Raw genomic sequence first — 15054 nt, forward strand, 5'->3', positions numbered from 1 at the left:
TCCCCTGTTGCAAGAGAGGCTCTGAAAATTTGTGCCAGAGCCCCCGCAATCTCCTCCCTTGCCTCTCTCAGCATCCTGGGATACATCTCGTCAGGGCCCGGAGACTTATCCACTTTTAAGCCTGCCAGAGCCTCCAGCACCGACTCCCTGTCAATAGCAATATGCTCAAGAACATCACAACCCTCCTGCTCCATTTCTAAGTCCGCATCGCCCTCCTCCCTCGTAAAAACAGATGCAAAAAAATCGTTTAAAACATCTCCTACATCCTCTGGCTCCACACACAGCTTTCCACTATGGTCCCTGATGGGCCCCACTCTTTCCCTCGTTATCCTCTTACCCTTGATATACTTATAGAACACTTTGGGATTTTCTTTTATTTTGCCCGCTAGTGCTATCTCATGGCCTCTTTTTGCTCTCCTAATTTCTTTTTTAAGAACCGCCCTACACCTTCTGTATTCCTCTAATGATGCCTGTGCCTTAAGTTCTTTATGCCTTCCAAAAGCCCCCCTTTTTTTTCGAATCAATCCTACTATATCGTTCGACATCCAAGGTTCTTTGGACTTGTTTGTCCCACCCTTAAACTTTAGGGGAACATGCTTCCTCTGTACTTTTTCAATTATTCCTTTGAATGATTCCCACTGTTCCGATGCGGTCCTCCCCCACGAGAAGCTGATCCCAGTCCACCAGGGCCAACTTCTGCCTTATCAGATTAAAATCGGCCTTGCCCCAATTTAGAAATTTTCCCTCTGGTCCCTCTTTATCCTTTTCCATTACCACCTTAAATATCACTGAATTGTGATCACTGTCACCAAAGTGCTCTGCTACTGACACTTCAGCCACCTGTCCGGCCTAAGTCCAATACCGCCCCCTCCCTTGTTGGACTTTCAACATATTGGCTCAAAAAGCCCTCCTGGATGACCCTTAGGAACTCTGCACCCTCTGGGCCCTTGACACTTTGGCTATCCCAATCAATAATTCGGGAAGTTGAAATCCCCTACTATTACTACCCTGTTGTTTTCACACACCCCCGAGATTTGCCCACAAATATGTTCTTCTATTTCCCTCTGACTGTTTGGGGGTCTGTAGTATACACCCAGTAAGGTGCATGCCCCTTTTCTATTTCTCAATTCCACCCAAATAGCCTCATTTGAGGAACCCGCTAATATGTCATCCCTTCTTACAGCAGAAATAGATTCTTTGATTAATACTGCAACACCCCCTCCCCTTTTTCCCTGCTCTCTGTCTCTCCTGAAGATTCTATATCCTGGAATATTGAGCTGCCAGTCCTGCCCTTCCTTCAACCATGTTTCCGTAATGGCAACAATGTCGTACTCCCATGTGTTCAGTAAACCTTCAATTCATCCCCCTTGCTTCCAATACTCCTTGCATTAAAATAAATGCCGTTCAGACTTGCCCTACCCCATTGTGCTGGGGCATTCTTGTTCTGCCTCCCAATCTGACCAGTTTTTTCCTCTATATTTTCCTTCTCCTCACCCCCTATACTAGCTCCATGCTGTATCCCAACCCCCTGCCAAATTAGTTTAAACCCTCCCCAACAGTGCTAGCAAACCTCCCCGCCAGGATATTGGTCCCCCTCTGGTTAAGGTGTTAGACATGTTAGACAACATCCCACCTCTGATATTGTATGGCATGGTCGATAAAGGGAAGCATCCTAAATACCTTGTATTAATTGTGTACAAAATCATGAGAGGAAATGAACGGGTAGATGCATAGTCTCTTGCTCAGAGTAGAGGAATTGAGGACCAGAGGACATAGTTTAAGGTGAAGGGGAAAAGATCTAATAGAAATCAGAGGGGTAACTTTTTACGTAAAGGGTGGTGGTTATATGGAACAAGCTGTCAGAGGAGGTTGAGGCTGGGACTATCCCATCGTTTAAGAAACAGTTAGACAGGTACATGATAGGACAGGTTTGGAGGGATATGGACCATGCGAAGGCTAGTGGGACTAGTGTAGCTGGGACATTGTTGGGCAAGTTCGTCAAAGAGTCTGTTTCCACGCTGTATCACTCTATGACCTTCTTTGCCATCTTATCTGCCTATGCTGTCACATTCCATGGAAATGTAACGCAAGGTTCTCTCTGTTCATTGACAAATGCACCACTTTCCTTTCATTCTTCCAAAGCAAAATAGACAACATCTACAGCACCTTAACCACCAACGCACCTGCTCCCCCTCAAACCACCTGCCCCCCCTTATCCTGTCAACCCCTGCCTCAGTTCTCCCCAGTCTCCACCACCTACCTCTCTGACCTCTTCACAGGAATAAAAACTGCCACCTGCTCTCTGGACCCCATCCCCTCCAGCTTTGTCAAGGCCTGCCTTCCTGCTCTCTCTCCACTTATCACTGCAACAATAAACTCCTCCCTGTCCACTGGCATCGTCCCGCCATCCCTCAAAATCGCTGCTGTCACCCCCATTCTGAAAAAACCTGGTCTCAACCCTGACACCCCAAACAACTTCAGACCAATCTCCAACCTACCCTTTCTGTCCAAAGTTTTGGAACGTGCTGTAGCTTCCCAACTCAAATACCACCTCTCTACCAATAACCTGTATGAAACTTTCCAATCCGGATTCCGCTCCAACCACTGTACTGAAACTGCGCTCCTCAAAATCACAAACGACCTTTTCCTCTCCTCCGACGCTGGCAACCTCAACATCCTCATCCTACTTGACCTCAGCGCCGCCTTTGACACCATAAATCACTCCATTCTCCTCACCCGACTTGAAACCTCCTTTAACATCACCAGCACAGCCCTATCCTGGTTCAAATCTTACCTCTCTGACAGGCACCAGTTCATCTCCATTAACAACTGTAAATCCCCCACCGCTCCCCTCCCCCAAGGTGTCCCCCAAGGCTCAGTCCTTGGCCCCCTCCTCTTCATCCTCTACCTGTTCCCCCTTGGTCAATTAATCCGCCGTCATGGTCTCAACTTCTACTGCTTCGCCGATGATATCCAGCTCCTCATCTCCACCAAGTCAATCTCCCCCACCACACACTCTACACTGACAAACTGCATCACTGAAATAAAATCTTGGCTTCAATCAAATTTCCTCAAACTCAACTGCAACAAATCTGAAATCATCATCATTGGTCCAAAAACGCTCACCAAATCCAGCCAAAACTTCATCCTCAATATTGATGGTCTCCCAGTATCCACCTCCCCTCACATCCGGAATCTTGGAATCATCTTTGATCAAACCCTCTCCTTCGACAAACACATCAAACACAGCCTTCTTCCACCTCAAAAACATTGCCCGTCTCCGTCCATCCCTCTCCTCCACAGCTGCAGAAACCCTCATCCACGCCTTCATCACCTCCCGTCTGGACTACTGCAACAGCCTCCTCTATGGCGCACCCTCAAAAATCATCAGTTAGCTTCAATACATTCAAAACTCCGCTGCCCGTCTACTCACCCACACCCCGATCCGTGACCATATCACCCCCGTCCTTTACAAACTCCACTGGCTCCCCATCCCCCAGAGAATCCAGTACAAAATCCTCCTCATGACCTACAAAGCCCTCCATAACCTGGCCCCATCCTACCTGACCGACCTCCTCCACAGGCACACTCCCACCTGCACCCTCCGCTCTGCTGCTGCCAATCTCCTATTCCCCCACATCTGGACCAAACTCAGATCCTGGGGGGGACAGGGCTTTCTCCATCGCTGCTCCCACCCTATGGAACTCACTACCCCAAACCGTCAGAGACTCCTCCACACTCACCACATTCAAAACATCACTGGTCTCACCTGTTCAGTACTGCCTTCAACCACTGAAGGTCACCTCACCTTCTGTCTCCTTTCTCTGTTCGTTTACTTATTTATCTATTTATTCACTTCCCTATGTTCTCTAAATCCCTGTAAAGCGTCTTTGAGTATATGAAAAGCGCTATATAAATGTAATGCATTATTATTATTATTATTATTTAGGGCACATCATTAACTGTGTACATCCTGGCTTGCTCTCACAAAATGCACCACCTCGTTCGTCAGGATTATATTCCATTTGACAAGTTTGTGGAAAATACTGTAATCAAAGAGAGCAAGATTAACAGATTGGAGAGGCGAGTGCCGGCAAATTCACGACAAGGAGAGAGGATAGACCACTGATTTTAAAGTGTTTTATTCCGATGTTAGTGGCTTGATAGAGATGCAGGAAACAGAGGAGGGGTTGCTTTTTTGATCAGGAAGAACATAACCAAAGTGCTCAGAGGGGATTTTCTGGTGAGAGGTCATTCTGTGAGGCTTTATGTGTAGAACTTAAAAACAGATAAGGAATGATCATTTTGATAGAACTGTAATTGGAGGCCTCCCAATAGTCAGCATGAATTAGGAGCATGTTTTCTGGGAGATAGCTATTAAAATAATAGGGCAGTATTCGTGGGTGAATTCAACTTCCTTTTGTAATGACTGGGTCTCCAATTGTGTAAAGGACTTAGGCGGGATAGAATTGGTTACATTTCAGTTCTACACATGAGACAGGAGGAAAGAAGGAGGCTGCTTTTTTGATCAGGAAGAACATAACCACAGTGGTCTAGTTGTTTTAAGGTAGTTAGAGTTAAAGAGTCATACAGCATGGAAACAGGCCCTTCGGTCCAACTTGCCCATGCGGATCCAGGTGTCCCTTCTATGCTAGTCCCAAATGCCTGTATTTTGCCCATACCCCTCTAATCCTATCCATGTACCTGTCCAAATGTATTTTAAATGTTGTTATAGTATCTGCCTCAACTACCTCCTCTTGCAGCTCGTTCTATATACCCACCACATTCTGTATGAAAAAGTTGCTCGTCAAGTTCCTACTAAATCTTTCCTCTTTCACCTTAAACCTATGTCCTCTGGTTCTTCATTCTCCTACTCTGAGTAAAAGACTTTGTGCATCTGCCAATCTGTTCCCCTCATGATCGTTTACACTAGTGGTGTCCAAACTTTTTTCAAAGAGGGCCAGATTTGATATTGTGAAAATACCCAAGGGCCAATGCCCCCCCCCGGACCTTTAACTAATGCGCTCCACCCCCCCCCCCCCCCCAAGACCTTTAACTAATGCGCTCCCCCTCCCCCCGGACCTTTAACTAATGCGCTCCCCCCCTCCCTGGACCTCGCGTCTGACAATCCGCAGATCGGGCAGCGCTGACCGCCGGGAGGTGTAGTCACCGTCGCCTCTCCCGCTCGGGGCGGGGGGGGGGGATGCGGCACCTGCCCGACTGACGGGAGTGCCTGCCAATGAGCGTGCGGGGTGACGAGAGCTCAGCTGCTGCTCTCCCGACTCCCCCCCCGCACGCCCTCAACCCCGTCGCCGGGAAGTGTAGTTGCCTTTCCCGCTCGGGGCAGGGGGGGGGGGGGAGGTCGGGCAGCGCTGACCGCCGGGAGGTGTAGTCGCCCTCTCCCCTCCCCTCTCCCCCTACCTTCATTCTGTTAGACAGTGCTGGCGGGCCATAAATAATACATTTTAAGATGGAAGCTGCGGGCCGTATAAAATCTGACCTCGGGCCGCGATTGGCCCCCGGGCCGGACTTTGGACATGTCTGGTTTACACTATACGATCACTCCTCATTCACCTGCACTCAAAGGAATAAAGTCCTAGCCTGTAGAGCCTCTCTCTAAAGCTCAGGCCCTCAAGACATGGCAATATCCTCATCAATCTTCTCTGCACTCTTTCCAGCTTAACAACATACTTGCAAAAACAGAGTGACCAAAACCGAACAGAATATGCCAAATGTGGCTTCACCAATGTCTTGTACAACTACAAAAAAATCCCAACTTCTATATTCAAATACCTTGATGAATTTATGATGAAGGCCAATGTGCCAAAGGCCTTCCTGATCACTGTATTTACCTGTGCCGTCACTTTCAAGGAAGTATATACCTGCACTTCCAGATTAGAGATGCATGGACCAAATAGTAATAGTTTTCCGAACTGTATAGCTATCACTCTGCACTGCGTACAGAGCAAGAAAATATGGCAACAAACTGGCTTATGCCAGCTGGTACTTTTATTTAAATGTAGCAAGTGAAACAAGGAGTGTGCTTTACAAATCTACACTGTAAGAATGAATCCTTGAAAAAACAAAGTGCAATGAGTTCAAATGCAACTGCCAGATTTTCATCCATCCATTTGACTAGGTACCATATATTCTACATGTAAAACTCTCAACCAGAAATTGAAATCCTTAGGCGAACAGTTTGACAATAATTAGGTGAGGCAGCCTGTGTACTCCTAACAGCTAAGAAGTGCAATATCTGAGCCAAAACTTCCCTGATGGTACGCAGGTACTCAATGTTCTGCGTGCATTGCTCATGCAGGATGCATGCCTTCCATTGGCTGCATCAACTCCACTTCAACAGCACAATCTTCAATAGATGTTGGAATCGCATCTTCATTGGCAACCAGTGAGTAAACATTTGCTCATTTAACTAGGTGTATTGGAAATTATAATTGGAGACAAAAATTGCAGATGCTGGAAATCTAAAACAAAAACTGAACATGTTTCAAGTCCTCAGCAGGTCAACAACATCCATGAGAACAGAAAGAGAGTGTACAGTTTGGGTCCCGGACCCTCCATCTCTGGACATGATTGTCAATTCTTTTCCTTCTTACGGATGCTGTATGATCTCCAGCACATTCTTCTTTTTATCTTCTTGTTTCCACCTATATCATAACCTAGTCTTATAAAATGACCTGACATTTAACTGCAGCTTATCCAGAGGAAATATTCCACCCATGACATGAATGTATCCTAAAATCACATTTAAAGTTAAAAATCAATACATACTGTCGTCAAGGAAATCCTCTTCTTCATCTTCTTTCCTCAGACGTCGTTTAGTCTCATCATCATAAATGAAGCTGAGTATGTTTGCTGGGCTCTCACGCTCTGTATGACATAGCTCATTCAGTCTGGTCCCAATAGCCTGTAAGAAGACAGCATCAGAATTTCAGAGCAGCAATTTATGTAAACAAGTAATTCATGTAAAAAGGATTGTGCATGAAACATATTTTTAAAAATCCTGATCTTGTTATATAAAATAACACACAAGTATGTATGCATACATACACACACACACACACATTTACACTCCGCCAGCAATATTCTTCCCAAGTTTCCCATTTTCCCCAAATGTTTATCTTCACCGTCCCCTTCCAAAACACCTGTTCCAGGTGATGCTCAATGTGGGAAAATTGGAGGATATATTACATGTTGACATGGAAGAACACAAAATGCTCAACCAAAACATATGGATCTGTAAAGCCTGATGTTCCAATACTCCTTGTTAATTGACAAAGTGCTAATAAACAAACATGCCTTGGAAATGGCTTGAGCAGAGAGTCAAAGAGCCATACAGCACGGAGGCAGATCCATTTGCCCAACTCGTTCACGCCAACCAAGATGTCCCGTTTAAGCATATCCCATTTGTCTCTTTTTGACCCATGGCACATTTGTTATCCATATACCTGTCTAAGTGTCTTAAATGCTGTTTAAAGTACCTGCCTCAACTACCACCTCTGGCATCTCCTTCTATATACCCACCACCCTCTGAGAGCTCTATGTTCATAGTCACAATTACGTTTTTATCACTTGAAGCTTGAACAGTACAACAAAAGTTGTTTTTATATTTGTTTTCCTGTGCCCTCTTAGTGACATTGCTGATACCAAAATAGTTTAGGATGAATGTACAGCAGATTGAAGTACACATGAATATGTAAGATAGGTGGGATTCCATTTATATTCTAAATTACTATATAGGATTTAATGCCAGTAATATTAAAGGTAATTCAGAATTGTGAATAAATTCTTATTTGAATGCCATCTCAAAAGATGGATTAGAGATTGGAAATTATGTGTCATGGTGTTAGAACAGAACTTAAGCTAGCAGAACGTCAGAAGGTAGGAAATCTGCAGAAAATTTGAATTAAAACAAAAAATACTGGAAATATTCAGCAATCAGAACTAATGAATGATCTGAAATGTTAACTTTGCTTCTCTTTCCAAATGATGCCTGAAGGAATCCGTGTTGTAATTTTCTTACGGTAAATGCAGTTTTTTAAATTTTCTTTCATTTTGCAAAACTTGATAATGTCTTAGGATAATGATAAAGATGAGGGCTCTCCTTCTAACCTGTTTTTGTAAACTGTGAATATTTCATGGACAGACCTAGTTCAGTTTTCCATTTAATGTTTTCAGTAAAATATGTTATTAGTTGCCAAAGGTTCTTGTCTTACCTCACCCCACTGACAGAAGAGTTTTGCTGCCTTCCATTGTAATTTCTGATTGCGCTTATTTCCAACAATGGGTGATCTTCCTCGTGACAAACCCTTTTTAGTTATACTAACATGGTGTCCTTTCATCCACTCTGGCCAGTTTCCACGATTGCATCGATGTACAAACCGGGCACACTCCAAGAATAACGCTGCCCGTGCTACAACTGGCGCTTCCTGAGTTGATCATTCAAAGAGAGATGTTGAAATCAAAATACATTTAAAAAACTTGTTTTTTTGACCAAGTTGCTAATTAAGTTAAAAAATTTCATTGATTTCTATTCCTTGTCCCCAAAGAATGAAGTAAAATGATTTAAAACCAGCATTTAGTACATCTTTTAGTGGAAAGTGAACATCAATTAAAATGTTATTACTATCAAATGTCAAACTTTATTTATTGCACTGTATCTTCACACTAAGCATTAGGTACTTTATAATGCCATGAAACACATAACATGAACAAGACTTTTGCGCAATGTTACATAACCTGACTTCCATCCCAGGCCATTATCTGGCTTTGTTCATTTTAGTGTAATATATGCAGGTGTGGAAATAGGATAGAACAGAGCACTTGCTTAAAGAGGCCCAGAACAAAAGTTAAGAAACAAATCCAAACTTTCCTTCGCCTTAATTTTAACATTAATCTGCATCCCATCTCTCCTTTTCATTTTTTTCCCAGTGTCACTTCCACCATTCTCTCACGCTCTTGCTATCTTGATCACGAGTAACATTTACGAAAGCTGGGAACTGCTGGTTGGCCTGTCCTCTTTATGAAAGGAATTACACATTCAACAGAGTAGTAAATTGATTTAAAATGGATAAAGTGTTAAATATAAAATATGAATAAAACACAAATTTATATAGCATCCGTTGCATTTAAATTACTTCAGTGTTTGGATGTAATTTTAATTATTTTCCTCACCTCTTTTCAATCCCTTAATCGATGTTTGGAGAATGGGCAGCATTCTCATCTATTCTATTCATCTATTCTAATCTATTAGAATCTTTCAATGAAATTTACAAGGTTATTTAATGAGATTTTCAAATAACCAATTAGACAATATCTAAAAATTCCATATATCCTGATGAAATGTCCCCAAACTGACTAGTTAAGAAGACAGAAAACGTGAAACAAACTAGTAACTATTACAATGGATTAACAATTGGGTTTTGGCTCATGGGTAAAAACTTATAGTAATGATAGTGAACATGATAATGGTAATATGTCATACAACGGTTAGTCTTGAGTCTGTTACATTTAGAAATAATCTAGATCTAGTTATTTGAATAATGGAGTTGGTCAATCTGAATACCAATTACATTTATGTTTACATAATACAAAATGAAAGTTAATTTGAAAGATTGTCTGATCATTGGCTGTAACTCTCGAAAGGATATTGCCTGGAAGTTGAGGCCAAAACATACTGGCCATTTCGTTCCATAAACAGAACTAAGTACCAAACTAATCACAAATTTCTTGTACAAATTCATTGTAGAGCACATTTGGAATACTAATCAAATTATAGTTCTGTAATACAAGGTAGACACAAAATGCTGGAGTAACTCAGCAGGTCAGGCAGCAACTCAGGAGAGAAGGAATGGCTGACATTTCGGGTCGAGACCCTTCTTCAGACTACAAAGCAGATAAACTATTAGAGCAGAAAATCAAGGATAATTACATAGGTGACATTCCAGCCTGGAAGAGCTTGGTTATTTGGAAAGGCTTACTGGGCTGTCATTTGAGAAAGGCACATCAAATTGTGAAAGGGATTGAATACATTTTTTTGTATTTCAACAAGATAAATTCTGGATGATTACAGAACATGCATGAAAACTATATAATACAAGGGGGGATTGCATACTGGAGATTTTTTCTTGCTTCTGAATGCAGTACCAACTCGGAACAAACATGCTCTGGATGTTGTAACGAAGCATTACAACCAGGAATTAAACAAGCTACTGTTGCATTTTCTGCAATTATGAAATTTAACATATGCCTTGAGTTCATATTTTCCAAGGATCTTCTGGAATGGGGAATTCAGGACTTTGGACACAGTCTAAATTAGAGGTAGTCAGAGAGAGGGAGGAGTTTGAAATCCATTTCTGCTGATACCAATTCATTTAAAATCAGAAGTTTGATTTTCATTGATGTGGTGAATAAATGGACGCAGGTCACAGATCAGCAATATTCTCAATAACAGACACCAATAAAATAACAAATAATTCTCGATCTAAGCGTCTTTGAGTATATGAAAAGCGCTATATAAATGTAATGCATTATTATTATTATTATTATGTTCTAGATCTGCGGGACTAGCTTGATGCCGAATTGACCAATTTGTGGATATTTTGCTGTTTGTGGATTTGTGATTAAATTGTGAAGGAGCATTGCTGGATTCTGTTATGATGCTGGAAACACCCAAAGCACAACATAAAAAGTTACAACATTTAACTAGGCCAATTAGCTCAACTAATCTGTGTCAGTATTTATGTTCACCAAAAGCCACATCGCCAAATACATCTCACGGCCTCAGCATTCTGCATTCATTTTTTCACTATATACTTACTTATAGCATGTATGTTATACTGGCGTGTTTCTAAACTCTTCGCTCAACTTCTGCTCTGGCGGCATGAAACATAATCTATCAACTTTCCGGTAAAGGATGAATGAAACAAACCTTCAACATTTCGCAGTGAACATGTTCTACCACTGACATCTGGGAAGAACCTGTATTATCAGATACAATGAAATGGAAACTTGTAGGCAAAATTAAAATAATATTTTATTACCAGGTCAAGAGCTGCAGCTAGGATTGAAGCATCAGGAATTGTTCCAGGTTCACAGCAGTTTAAAAGGAACTGGAATCGTTTCATGCCTTGTCTAATGGCTCCAAGATTTAAAATATTTTTGCTTTTGTTCCCTTCCTGACTAGCTGCAAGGTGTTCCTCAAAACTACGACAACCTAGTGAAGTATAAAATATTAAATTATGCAAATGTTAATGTAATTATGTCTTTATTAAGAGACCAATCTATTTGATATGGCTTAAAATTACCTGACAGGTCAATTTCTATTCAAATATAGAAGCTGTAAATCAAACAGATGGTAATCCATCTAATGCACTCTTGCATTTTGGCAAACATATGATGTAATGGTAAAAGAACGGTATGATTAACAATTGCAATATATTTATGAGTAAGAAAATAACTGCAGATGCTGGTACAAATCGAAGGTATTTATTTCACAAAATGCTGGAGTAACTCAGCAGGTCAGGCAGCATCTCAGGAGAGAAGGAATGGGTATCTCCTGAGATGCTGCCTGACCTGTTGAGTTACTCCAGCATTTTGTGAAAAATATATATTTATGAGAATCACTCACAACAGATCCGGCTTTAAAGAAAGCTCCAGTTAGTAGCAGCTAAAAATGAGTTGCTGGGGCAACACAGCATCTGAGGGTCAAGCAGCATCTGAGCAGAAAAAAGGTTAGACAACATTTCACGTCAAACCCTTCATCTGGTCTGAAACAGAAGAGGAGAGAAAACCTCTACTGAGAGGGAAAGGGCAAGGTAAGAGCTGACAAGCTCTAGGTGGCTCCACGGAAGGAGAGTTTGAATAGTAGGTGAAGTAAGGTGGGGGGAAGTGATCTACCATAGCCATCGGTGCTAGGACCTTTGTAGTTTGTGATAAACATAGACGACTTGGACATAAATGTGAAAGGTACGATTAGCAAAAATGTGATTGCACAACAATTTGTGTCTTGGACAGTGAAGAAAGTTTTCTTAGACCGCTGCTGTATTGTTCCCTGAAAGTGCCAACATAGGTAGATTGGATAGTGAGGATTGCACCATTCATAAGATGAGGCACAGAATATAAAAATTGGGACATCTTTCTGCAATGTAATAAAACACTGAAGTATTGTGTGAAGTTCTGGTCACCTCATCATAGTGATTGCACTGGAAAGTGCACTGAAGAGAATTGCAAATGAGATTCACCAGGTTGTTGCCTGGATTGAATAACTTTAGACGGCGAGATATTGGATAGCTGGGTTTGTTTTCCCTGGAGCAAAGGAGGCTAAGGCTGAAAAAATAATGAAAGGATGATTTATCAATTTATCAAATTGATCAAAAGTATCAAAAACAAGTGTGTGTAGGTTTAAGGTGAGAGTAAAATGTTCTAAAGGGGAAAGTCTTTCACAGAGAAAATGATTGAAAGCTGCCAAAGGAAATGGTGAGTCAGAAACAATCTCTATGTTTAAGAGACATTCTAACAGATACTTAAATAGGCAAGGTTTAGAAGGGTACACACCAACTGCAGACAAGTGAGATTAGGATGGATGGATAAGAAAATAGGCATGAATGTTGTGGGGCAAAGACCCTGTTTCTGTGCTTTATAAATCTAAGACTCTCTGTCTCCACAACTCTCTATACATGCAATATAAGAATGCAACAAAGGGCAATATTTATGTGAAATAGAAAATCATTACAACTTGTAGTTTAATTTTTTTTTAAAGCAATCAGTTGAAATTAATGAGCAGATGATGAAACGGCACAGTGGTGCCACTGGTAGAGCTGCTGCCTCGCAGCACCAGAGACCTTGGTTCAATCCTGACCAAGGATGGTGTCTTTGTGGAGTTTGCACGTTTCCCCTATGACCACGTGGGTTTTCTCCAGATGCTCTGGTTACGTCCCACATCCCAAAGACGTGCCAGTTTGTATGTTTATTGGCCTCTGTAAATTGCCCTAGTGTGTAGGGAATAGATGCAAAAGTGTGATAACATAGAACTAAAGCAAGCAGGTGATCAATGGTTGACATGTACTCGGTGGGCTGCTGGGCCCGTTTCCATGCTGTGTCTCTAAACTCTAAACCAGGGGCACGAATGTAGCACTAATGTCTGTGATAATAAAGTTATTTCTAAGGTTGGTTATGATGTATATCAACTGTTACCTTAGCTAGGTCCTGGACCCACTACAATAGATCAACAGGGATGCAATCTCACTGGCTCTCCATTCTGCACTGGACCACTTGACAATAAGAACACATACATCAACTTATTGTTCATAGAGTACAGCAGGGTGTTCAAAACTATCATCCCAACCAAACGTGTTATCAAACTCTACGAACTGGGTCTCTGCTCACGCATAAGCAACTAAATTCTCGAGTTCCTTATTAGCAAACCAGTGTGAATTGGCAACAACACTTCCTCCTCAATAACCATCAGCACAAACCACCTCAGACCTGTGTGCTTATTCCCCTCCTCTACTCACTCTATGCCCATGAATTTGCAGCCATACACAGTTCCAATACCATCTTTAAATTCACCGACGATACCAGCATTGCTGGACAAATAACAGGCAATGATGAGTCAGAGTATAGGAGGGAGTGAAAATGTGATTGAATGGTGCCAAAACAACAATCTTCCTCCCAACGTCAGCAAGACTAAGGAGCTGACTGTTGACTTTATAAAGAGAAAGTCAAGGATCCACGAAACTATCTTCATTGATGCATTGACTGTGGAGAGAAATTCAAGATAGGGTGGCTTTGTACTTGGGATATTGTGTCTCATGAATCTGATTTGAGTTTTTTCAAGATGTGACCAAAAAGCTAAATGAGGGCAAAGCTGTAGATGTTGTATACATGGATTTCAGCAAGGCATTGACAAGGTTCCGCATAGTAGGTTGCCCTGGAAAGTTAGCTCGCATGGGATTCAAGGAGAGCTAGTCGACTGGATAGAAAATTGGCTTCATGGAAGGAAGCAGAGGGTGATGGTAAAAGGCTGTTTATCGGACTGGAGGCCCTGATTAGTGGTGTGCCTTAGGGGTCGGTGCTGGAGTAATTGATGTTGTTATCAACATATTAATGATTTGGATGAGAACGTACAAGGCATGATTAGCAAGTCTGCTGATGACTTAGGTGTTATTGTATACTGTAGGTGGTATTGTAGACAGCGAAGATGGTTATCATAAATTGCAGCAGGATCTTGATCAGTAGGGCAAGTGGCTAAGGAATGGTTAATGAAGATTGATACAAAGTAGTGCAAGGTGTTGCGTTTTGGGGAAGTCAAACCGGGACAGAACCTACACAGTGAATGGCAGGACTATGGGGAGTGTTGTTGAGCAGAGGGATCTTGGAGTGCTGGTACATAGTTCCTTGAAAGTGGCGTCACAAGTAGATAGGGTAGTCAAGAGGCTTCCTTCAGTCAGAGTATTGAGTATAGAAGTTGGGAGGTCCCACAAAGGTGGTGTCGTCTGTAAATTTGTAAATTGAAGTAGATTTGCACATGGCTGCACCATCGTGAGTGTACAAGGAGTAAAGAAGGGGGCTGAGAACGCAGCCTTGTGGGGCACCAATGTTGAGGATTATTGTAGAGGATGATTTGTCCCCTATCCTTACTGATTGGGGTCTGTTGGTCACAAAGTCAAGGATCCATTTGCAGAGATGAGTGCTGACACCAAGTCCCGCGAGTTTGGTGATGACTTTGGAAGGTATAATGGTGTTAAAGGCAGAGCTGTAGTCTATGAATCGGATCCTGGGAGCATTGAATATAAGAGCCAGGAAGTCATGATACAACTCTATAGGACTTTGGCTGGGCTGCTTTTGGACTAATGTGTGCAGTTCTGGTTGCCCCATTACAGGAAAGATGTGGAAGCTTTGGAAAGGGTGCAGTGGAGGTTTACCAGAATGCTTGGGAAGGTACTGCAAATGCTGGTTTACCCCAAAGATAGACACACCCCATCCCCACTGCAGCTTAACATCGTGGAGTTGGTGGCCTTTCTTGGAGACCGACGG

The 15054-nt window shown here is 42.2% G+C and overlaps 1 protein-coding gene across 4 annotated transcripts in view; it reads right to left on the reverse strand.

Annotated features, from left to right (window-relative positions):
• Positions 1-15054, reverse strand: part of unc80 (unc-80 homolog (C. elegans)) — a 253548-nt gene that overhangs the window by 131923 nt on the left and 106571 nt on the right. For all 4 annotated transcript variants that reach the window (XM_078404204.1, XM_078404202.1, XM_078404203.1 and 1 more), the window contains 3 exons: positions 11061-11233; positions 8235-8447; positions 6790-6925 (listed from right to left, as the gene is read on the reverse strand). In XM_078404204.1, the coding sequence (XP_078260330.1) occupies positions 6790-6925; positions 8235-8447; positions 11061-11233 (522 nt within the window). The remainder of the gene's footprint in view (positions 1-6789; positions 6926-8234; positions 8448-11060; positions 11234-15054) is intronic.

This window comes from Rhinoraja longicauda, chromosome 8 (genome assembly GCF_053455715.1).
Source record: "Rhinoraja longicauda isolate Sanriku21f chromosome 8, sRhiLon1.1, whole genome shotgun sequence".
Classification (NCBI taxonomy): domain Eukaryota; kingdom Metazoa; phylum Chordata; class Chondrichthyes; order Rajiformes; family Arhynchobatidae; genus Rhinoraja; species Rhinoraja longicauda.